General features: G+C 38.0%; 1 protein-coding gene across 1 annotated transcript; it reads left to right on the top strand.

The window, feature by feature from the left end:
* The first annotated feature begins 2,067 nt into the window (after window positions 1-2,067).
* LOC114630183 (60S ribosomal protein L26-like) lies at window positions 2,068-2,560 on the top strand. Its single transcript, XM_028778271.1, has one exon. The coding sequence runs from the start codon at window positions 2,068-2,070 to the stop codon at window positions 2,503-2,505; it is 438 nt and encodes a 145-aa protein (XP_028634104.1). The 3' UTR covers window positions 2,506-2,560.
* The last annotated feature ends 7,509 nt before the right edge of the window (window positions 2,561-10,069 follow it).

Raw genomic sequence — 10,069 nt, forward strand, 5'->3', positions numbered from 1 at the left:
TGTCCTTTATCCACTATACACAACAGAGTAAAGGGGGTGGGGAGAAGCGCAGTTTCTCTTTCTCACTGTGAGCACACAGGCCTTAGTTACCTTCTTACCTTAGCATTACCTTCTCCTGGAACCAGGTCCATACACAAAAATGCAAGTTGGGTTGGAAGACCCATCCTAAACCATAGTTCTACAAATTTTGACAAGGAGTTTTCACTGTGTTGTTTTATTACATTTGTTTATTTTGTGTGTCATGACTGAAAGTCAAGAGAACTGTTTGCAGAAGTCAGTGAAATCATGTGAGTCCCAGATCAAACTCTGGTCTTCAGCCTGGATGGCAAGGACCCTTACCAACTAAGCATACATTGTGATATAATAATTGTCTAAAGTGAGGTGGGTTGGGGTGAGAGAGAGACTTTGAAAGGTGAGATCTGGTAACATCTGGAGCCCTTCACACTACATAGCCTTGGCTGTCCTGGAGCTTACTATATAGACCAGGCTGGCCTCAAACCCACAGAGATCCACCTGCCCTGGTCTCAACACATCTGCATCTTAATGTTTTTTAAATATCTGTAACATTTTTCTACCTGAAGGTACCCCCATCATGCAGCCTCTAGTATGATGCATGGTTCTTCATAATGTTCTTCAAATCCTGGCCTAACCATGACAACATGATTGTGAATTCCTCTTTTCTTCACAGTCATTTTCTAAAAGGCAAGTGCATGTTTTAATGTCTCAGATAAGAGGTTTAAAGGGAACACTGAGATGATTGATAGTGATAAGAAGTTTATTAGAAGAATTATTATCACTATGTTAGGGAATATTGGAGTCACATAGCGCTATGACAATCAGACAGGGAAAGAGGTGATAAGTAAACAAGATGGCAAACGAGGAATGTCTTCATTCAGTACAAAAAGACTTGGTATGCTTTCTTCACCTAGAGGTGGGTCCCTCTGTGGTTGAACACATGTGCATACAGACAGACAGACAGACAGACAGACAGACAGACAGATTGGAGTCTGTAAAATAAAGCCTCTTAACGAGGAGGGCATGTCCTGGGGCCCGCCATGAACTCCTTGGACATTTCCATCTTCAAGGGCTCCTTACTGGTGGCACAAAAGACTTGCCATGTATTTGTCCTGATATTTGTCATGGGTCAAAGGGTAAAGAAGAAGCTGGATATTTACCATCTTTTTTTGTTTGTTTTTAAAAATCTATTTATGCTTCCTCTCCATATCTGTTGGCCTATCAAGGATCTAACTCCTGGTCCTGGAAGCCCATTCTTCTTTGTCAAAACTGATGAATCGTAAGTGGGGAGAGGAAATAAATGTCATCACTGTTGATGAAAAAAAATAAAGCTCTTATATAAAGAGAAACAATACAAAAAAAAGAAAAGAAAAAGAAACAATACATAGTTTATTTTGTAGTCATTTTGGATGGCCGCAGCCCCAGAAACACAGAATTATATTTCTTTAAATTCCATATTTGCGTGTGGAAGCAGTTTCATGTAGTTTTACAGAACAAGAAAATCATAAATCAAGTTTAAAATACATCAGTGGGTACATCAAAGAGATGGTTACAGCAAAATGGGGAAAACTTTTCTATAGGCCTAAGACCTTTTCTGAAGGCAGTTTTAGCTCTTGAGTTGGTGGAAACTAGTGATCTGCTAACTTAATAGATTCCACCACAAGATGTTAGTTACAACACAGAAATGAGCAAGGAATGCCTGCTGTCCCAGGTGCTATAGCTAGCCCAAGTTAAAATAATTAGCCTCTGGGCCTGCAGCATTTCATTGTCTGGAGGGTTCTAGCAGGCACAAGGATGGCAAATACTGTGTCAGCAGGTTTTGTCCTTCCCCTTCGCTCCCACTTAGTAAACCATTCGATTATGTTCCTAAGGCTAGTCAACAAAGGTCTAGTCCCTTATTTGGCCACTTGGTTAACTCATTCCTGAGGCCGATCACCAAGGTCCAACTATCAAAACATCAAGATCCATCAATCATAATTCATTATTTTGACTACTGTAATTAAAATACCCAACCAGGCTTTTTGCGGCCATCGGTGGATCGCAGCCGCCAAAATGAAATTCAATCCCTTCGTGACTTCTGACCGAAGCAAGAACCGCAAACGGCATTTCAATGCACCTTCTCACATTTGGAGGAAGATCATGTCTTCCCCTCTTTCCAAAGAACTGAGACAGAAGTATAATGTTCGGTCTATGCCTATTCGAAAGGATGATGAAGTTCAGGTTGTCCGAGGACACTACAAAGGCCAGCAGATTGGCAAAGTGGTCCAAGTGTACAGGAAGAAATATGTCATCTACATTGAGGGAGTCCAGCGAGAGAAGGCTAACGGCACAACCGTGCATGTGGGCATCCACCCCAGCAAGGTAGTTATCACCAGGCTAAAGCTGGACAAGGACCGCAAGAAGATCCTGGAGAGGAAAGCAAAGTCCCGGCAAGTAGGAAAGGAGAAGGGCAAATACAAAGAAGAAACGATTGAGAAGATGCAGGAGTAGAGACATCTCATGCACGGCTTTCATTAAAGACTGCTTAAGTAAAAAAAATAAAAAATAAAAAAAATAAAATACCCAACCAGAACTTGCCAACCCATCCTAACTCATTTTAACACAGACCTCCACCTTTTCCCTCTTAAATTAACACCCACATAGCTATTTGTTGTTGTTTCTACCCGATTCAGATTAAGCCATTTTGTCTCTTTGTCTTGCTTAGTAAAGGATCTCTTTGTGTTTTACTTGTGCTTGGATATTGGTGTTTGGATGTGGTCTGTGCCTAATGCTGGGTCCAGAGGGGAGCACACTGCAGTGTGCAGATCCCTTCAGAATAAGTCACTCCATCTCTGTAGAGACAGCCTCTTTTCAGGAATTCTCATTCACCATCCCCCATGTTAAAGCATCACACTTTGTGCCTGTATTATTTATTAAATATTATAAGGTCCCTTGTTATCAGATTGATGGAAATAAAAACAAATAGGCATCTCCAGAAGCCAAATTGTTCATCTAATCAGAACTGAAGGGCTGCAGTCTCTGTACAGAAATGGAGACTGCATGTTGCATGGGGTGCTTGGGGTTTTATAGGATAGAAAAGGGGGAGAGGGACTTTGGGGATGGAAGATTTCATCTGCAAGCCTGTTGCCCTGAAGACAGGAAGTGGTAAGTACCATCTGGTTTGTTGTGGGGATCTCCTGATAAGAAGACCAGGAGGTGTCATCAGCCAAGTCAGCTTTCCTGTCCAGAGCTTTTCAGCCCACCTGAAGTTTTGGGTCATTAACCATCCACCTTGTAGCTAGGATGGCTCATTGGCAGGATCTGATACAGATGAGGCTGGAGGACAGGCAGAACAGCTGTTTTCTGAAGAGAGGAATAACTGGTAAAGTCCACTATGAAATAAAATTCTAGGTCAAATCAATACAGTTAACCATCATGATCTAGGTCTGAATTATTTTGTGAACCCTTTTTGTTATGATGTAAAATTTACATGTGACATATACTAGAACTACTGTGCCTAAAATTAAATAATTGAGAGCACAATTTTGGCCTAATGGTTAGAGTGAAAGTAACAGATGAAAGAAATATGTACTTAAAATAACCAAAAATTTATATACTTTAACTAGTTTCTCCCATCAATTGATAGTTATTTATATTCTATGAACTATCCTACCTTTATTTAAATGATTTAAAATGAGACTTTGGAAGGAGTCACTGTGTATTCTCCCATTTTTATTAATAAAATATAAATGCTATTTAAATAATTTTTAAATCCTAACTAATTGTACTATAGGACATTTTAGATATACTAATGTAAGAATCTGAAAATCGCTGAAGGAAGACCCCAGACTAGATAGTATGCAAAGACAAAGAGCATTTATTCTGCAGAAACAACCAGCATTCGGGGGTCAACCATTTTCCAAAATGGTGACCTCAGACAAAGGCATGCAGGCCTTCTTACAGGGAGACAGGGGAACTGTCTAGAAGGATTAGGTAATGTAAAATTTCACTGGTGAGTACTAGGGGGTCACAGATGGTCAGTGGTCTGCATTCCTATATCATAAACATTTAACCATAGAATGAGATAGGACTGCCCAGCACAAATGACCTATTCTGAGATAAGACGTTTCCCCCATTTTTGTGGTTATTCCCAGGCTGTTCTTTGGGAAGGGGTTTTATGATATTGTTTCTGGATTTTTATGGTTGGTCTGTTCCTGGAGCTTGTGCCTATGGCCTTCTTTTCTAAATTATGCCTGGTCCTTAAATGGAGACAAATGGGTTTATGCCATCCTTTCACTAATTAAGCCAAAAAACATCAGTACTTAAGGTATAAAAACATGAAAGCTCAAAAAACCAAAACAAACAAACAAACAAAAACATGAAAGCCAGGCTGTGGTGGCACACACCTTTAATCCCAGCACTTGGGAGCCAGAGGCAGGCAGATTTCTGAGTCGAGGCCTGCCTGGTCTACAGAGTGAGTTCCAGGACAGCCAGGACTACACAGAGAAACCCTGTCTCAAAAAAACAAAAAAACAAACTAACAAAAAAAAAAAAAACCCGAAAACATGAAGAATGTTGCTGTTATTACAAATTTGTCTCTTTTGTGTATTTTGGATAATAAGAGTCAACTCAAACCTTTGGGTATTTCTAGCTAGAGTGAATGCAGCTAAAGCTTAATTTAAAAACTAGGATTTGTTTGTTTTGTTTTATACGAATTACACAGCTGGGCTTGGTGATTCTTGCTTTTAATCCCAGCACTCAGGAGGCCGAGGCAGGCGGGTCTCTGAATTCAAGGCCAGCCTGGTCTACAGAGTGAGTTCCAGGACAGCCAGGGCTACACAGAGAAACCCTGCCTTAAAAAAATTAAAACAAACAAACAAAAATTATAATAAATAATGAAAACACATATGTGTGTACAAAGACTGTGAACACACTTGAATCTTTTAAACACTACTTTTGAATAAGGTAGGGGCTTAGGATAAATAAAGTCATAAAAGCATGAGCAAATGAAAGAACATAATGTCATAATTTATAACTACTTTAAAACCAAGATTATTATTACATCACCACTAAAAATATACTAGGTCGAATATTAACATATCATAAACAACTTTTAAAACTTAATTACATAAAAAGTGAGGGAAATATTTAGTTACTTGATGTACTTGTTGATGACATTTAAGAAGAATATCATCCAGCCGCGTGCACGCTCCCTCTCCTCTCCTCTCCTCCCTTCCCTCCCCCCTCCCCTCCCCCTCTCCTTCTTTCCCCTCCCCCCTCTCCTTCTTTCCCCTCCCCCCTCTCCTCCTTTCCCCTCCTCCTCCTCTCCTCTCACCTCCCCCCTCCCCTCCCTTCCCTTCTCCTCTCCTCCCCTCTCGTCTCCTCTCTTCTCTCTTCCTCTTCTCTTTTCTTCCTCCTCCTCTTTTTTCCTCCCCTTCCTTCCTTCTTCTTGTTTTTTTTTTTGTTGTTGTTGTTTTTTTTTTTGAGACAAGGTTTCTCTATGTAACTGCCTGGAACTCACAGAGATCTGCCTGTCTCTGACTCCTGAGTGCCAGAATTAAAGGTGTGCACCACCACATCTGGTTTGTCCAGCATTGTCTGAGTCACTTGAATGTGTTCTCGGGCAGCATGAGAATTTTCTAGTCCAGGACTGAGTCATAAGTACCTGAATACAGTCCTGATCTTTTAATGGAATGGACTCTGTGGTATCTTGTTGTTGTTGTTGTTGTTGTTCAGTTATTTGATAAAATCATGTGCTTTTGTTTATCCTTTGAGGTAGACTCTTAGACTCATAGACTCATTTTATAGGACTATTCTAGATAGGCACAACTCTCTAAACATAATTTTTATGATTAAAGCAAACACTACTCAGAAAAAGCAATATTGAACAGTTGGGAAACATGTTTAATCACAGCTTTTAAATATTTATTTAATAAAAAATAAAGTTGTTTTAAGTTATTTTTTGGTAACCATTACTAAAAACAAATCAATACTTAAGAAAATATTATTGTAGAGAATTATTTTATCTCAGAGTATTGAATTGACCTTAAATTTTATAATTTCTATATTATTTTTAACTTAGTTACAACTATACCTATTTAAAAATAATTATCATACAACATATTTTAATCTTATTATTATTATTACTACCATTATAAAAAGTTAGAAAATAATTTTAATGAAACAATTGTAAATGAAAGCACAGAAGACTGCATTTAAAACCTAGAAACAATAGCTTCCAAGATCTCCAACAGTCACAATCAGCTAAAGTACACTCATCCTTGTGTTTTCTTCGCCAAATTTAAATTATATACTGGGCAAAGATTTAAGCCATTATACTTGACTATATTGTCGTTTTTGTTTGAATGCATCTACATTTTATTAGTGTCTAAAGGGCATCAAAAGTAAGATAAGGCATCCAGAGCAAGAGTTTGGCATTTGCAATTTTATTATTATCTTAATCAGCATCATCTGGTTTTTTGAGACAGGGTTTCTCTGTGTAGTCCTGACTGTCCTGGAATTCTCTCCATAGACCAGGCTGTCCTCAAACTCAGAGATCTACCTGTCTCTGCCTCACAAATGCTACGATTAAAGGCATGTGCCACAACTGCCCAATTTAAAATTTTTTCTTTACCTTTAATCATTTTCTTATATGTGTATGAGTGCTTTACCTCTGTAGATGTACAAGCATTACCTGCAGATCTGTTGCCTGAGAAAGTCAGAAGAGGGTGCTGGGTCCCCAAGACCTAGAGTTACAAATCGTTGTAAGCCACCATGTGGGTGCTGGGAACTGAACCTGGGTCCTCTGTAAAGGCAACATGTGCTCTGGGCTGTCTCTGTAGCTCTCAATGACTTAACTTGATTTTTTAAAAAATAAAAACAGAGGAAAAATTATTTTAAATATATCCTTATGGTGTGACACATTAAAATGTTTATGTAACCTCAAAGTGATTTTTTGTTTTGTTTTTAATTATTTATCTTTTTTTAATTTTTTTTATGTACAGTGGTGTTTTGCCTGCATGTATTTCTGTTTGAGAGTTTTGATCCTCTGGGTCCTCTGAAAGAGCAGACAGTGCTCTTAAGCATTGACCTATCTCTCCAGCCCTGAGTGGGTTTTTTTTTAAATGACAATTTAAAAATATTTCTGGTTTTTCTAAATTTGGTACTAAGTACATTATGTAAAAAAAAGAAACAAAAAAACCTTGAGCATGAATCAGGTGTAAGTCTACGTGCACATAATATAACTCATATGACATACTTTAATAAACCTAATTTTGAGCATTTTTTTATTGGGATTATATTTTCTACAATATAATTGAAAGGGGAAACAACATAAAGACTTTCAATCAACGTATATATTAATTTATACATAGGCATATACATAAGTATATATAATTAGAATCTGTTTTGGAAGAGTATCATTATCAAAAGTATATATATATATATATATATATATATATATATATATATAATATTACATTTTATAGCTCAACAAAAAAATTTTTAAGATGTATTTATTTTATATATGTGAGTACATTGTATCTGTCATCAGACACACCAGAAGAGGGCATCTGATCCCATTACAGATAGTTGTGAGCCACCATGTGGTTGCTGGGAATTGAACTCAGGACCTCTGGAACAGCAGTCAGTGCTCTTAACTGCTGAGCCATCTCTCCAGTTCCCTCAACAATAATTTTTGACTAACAAATGTTGCTTTATATAAACAATTAGCACTTTTAAGGTTTATGGAACATAAACCTTATCATACCATATCACATGTTATCATTTTAATACATTTTTAAAGATGTTTTGAGTATCCATATTAATAAATCAGTTTGTATTTACTTGTTTGTACTTTAGTATATGATCACAATATTTAAATTTGTGAATCTGCTTACATATTTTTACTGGTCATGCCAAAAAATAATATAGCACATCATAAAATTAAATTTCAAAAATTCAGAGAACTGAAATGACTAGTTTGTTTTATATATAGATATGATACAAAAAAAGGAAAAACAACTATGGCACAACTGAAAACATATGAAAAAATATTGTAGACATACATGACACAATTACAAAAAATTAGGTACATCCACGTTTAAGGAAAAAGAGGTAGAAAGTTTATCTCTATTTCCTTAAGATTCAAGAAAGAGTTACAAAAGATCTAAAGGTGAAGTATGTTGTATAGAGTTAAGGTTCTCGGTTCTCATATTCTCTCTCTCTCTCTCTCTCTCTCTCTCTCTCTCTCTCTCTCTGGCTTGGTGAGAAGTAGTTTTTTTTTTTTAAAGATTTATTTATTTATTATATGTAAGTACACTGTAGCTGTCTTCAGACACCCATAAGAGGGCATTGATCTCATTGTAGATGGTTGTGAGCCACCATGTGGTTGCTGGGATTTGAACTCATGACCTCTAGAAGAGCAGTCAGTGCTCTTAACCGCTGAGCCATCTCACCAGCCCGAGAAGTAGTTTTTAAAACTGTGTTCCAGCCTGCTTTCTTGGAGGTTAGAAATTTCTTCAGAACATGCAGGTGTTTTGGAACTTGGAGGCCAAAAATTGTGCCAAGTCAGGTCTGGCACCTCTTTTCAGTAAGCCAATTAAAATACCCAAATGAACAATGGAAAGGAGGAAAGGGGGGTTTACTCAAATGTATCACACTGAGAAGAGAAACAGAGAGATCCAACAGACTTCTCAAGTCCATCTTTAGGGTCCTGACGTGAGTTCAAGGTTTAAATAGAAGGCCAAGTGTGGAAAATTCCTTCTAATTAAGGTTGAAGTCCACCATTGACCAGATAGTCGCTGGGTTCAGCTCATAATTGGAGACTCCTTTCATTAGTGGGGATTCTCCCTCTCTGCCCTTGCCTGGGAGATTCTAAGGCCCTACACTTGTCTCTATCTGAGGAATGTCACATAGTCTTAGTTAGATTACAGGATCAATTTCCTTTCTTATGAACCTGTTCTGCTAGCATCTGAGATCCTGAAATACTTCCCTAAGCTAATGAGTTATTTTGGTACCCTAAGTCCTCAGCCAATGACATTTGCCTATCCTAGATGTTCCTACCCTCAGTCTCTCAAAACTTTATAAGCCTCAAATCACCCTAAGTAAAGTTGCTCTGCCTTCTAATAGCTGGTCCCGGTGTGATCATTCACCATAAGTACTCACATTCTGGAACATATTTACTCAAAATCAGCACACAGAAGTTGTGGTCCAGAGGTGCCAAGGGTGCAGCTGAATTTGGTAATGTAAGTGTTCCACATGGTATTAACTTTGATGTCTTGGAAGCTGAAGAACTAAAGAGATCAGAGGGAGAAACTGAGGTTTGACTTTTGTGACATGTCCAGTGAACTTAAGAGGTTATTAGTGAAGATACAGTTTCAGTGGAGACCCTTGGGTATTGAAGATGTGGACCATGGGTTGGCCTCCAATGCAGGCAAGTGTAGACTAAAACAAGCCTGAGCCTACAAGACAAGTTTTCTGTGCTACAAGGGCCAGTGAGGTGGGAAATGACTGTTAGAGACCAGAAGTTCATGAGTAAATCACAGGAATCAGACACTGAGATGTTTTTAATACATTGGATTTTGGAGTTTTTGGTCTGATTATAACTGTGTCTACCTGGTCTTCGCTCTTGTAGAAGGAAAGTATTTAACATGTTTGTTTACTTGTTTTCTTTTACAAGGTCCACAGATAAGAGACTTGGATTTTTTTTCAATTTTTAAAATTTTTATACAATATATTTAGGTCATATTTTTCCTTCCCCAACGCTAATTCTTCCCTTTGCCCATCCAACTTCATTTTCTTTATTTCTTTTCCCCAAAACAGAACAAAATTAAATGAAAATGCAAGCACTGTGGTAGTTAGAATAACAGTGGCCTTATAGTCTCATATTTGAATGCTTTGTCATTAGAAAGTTGCTTCTTGAGAAGGAAGTGTGTCATGAGGGTGGACTTTGGGACTTCAGAAGCCCAAACCAGGCCTAGTCTGTCTCTGTTGTCTCTGTGGGTCTCTGTCTCTGTCTCCTCTGTCTCTCTGTCTCTCTCTGTCTCTCTTTCCCTTCTTCCTCCCTCCCTCCCTC

This window comes from Grammomys surdaster, unplaced genomic scaffold (assembly GCF_004785775.1).
Source record: "Grammomys surdaster isolate TR1022 unplaced genomic scaffold, NIH_TR_1.0 331, whole genome shotgun sequence".
Classification (NCBI taxonomy): Eukaryota; Metazoa; Chordata; class Mammalia; order Rodentia; family Muridae; genus Grammomys; species Grammomys surdaster.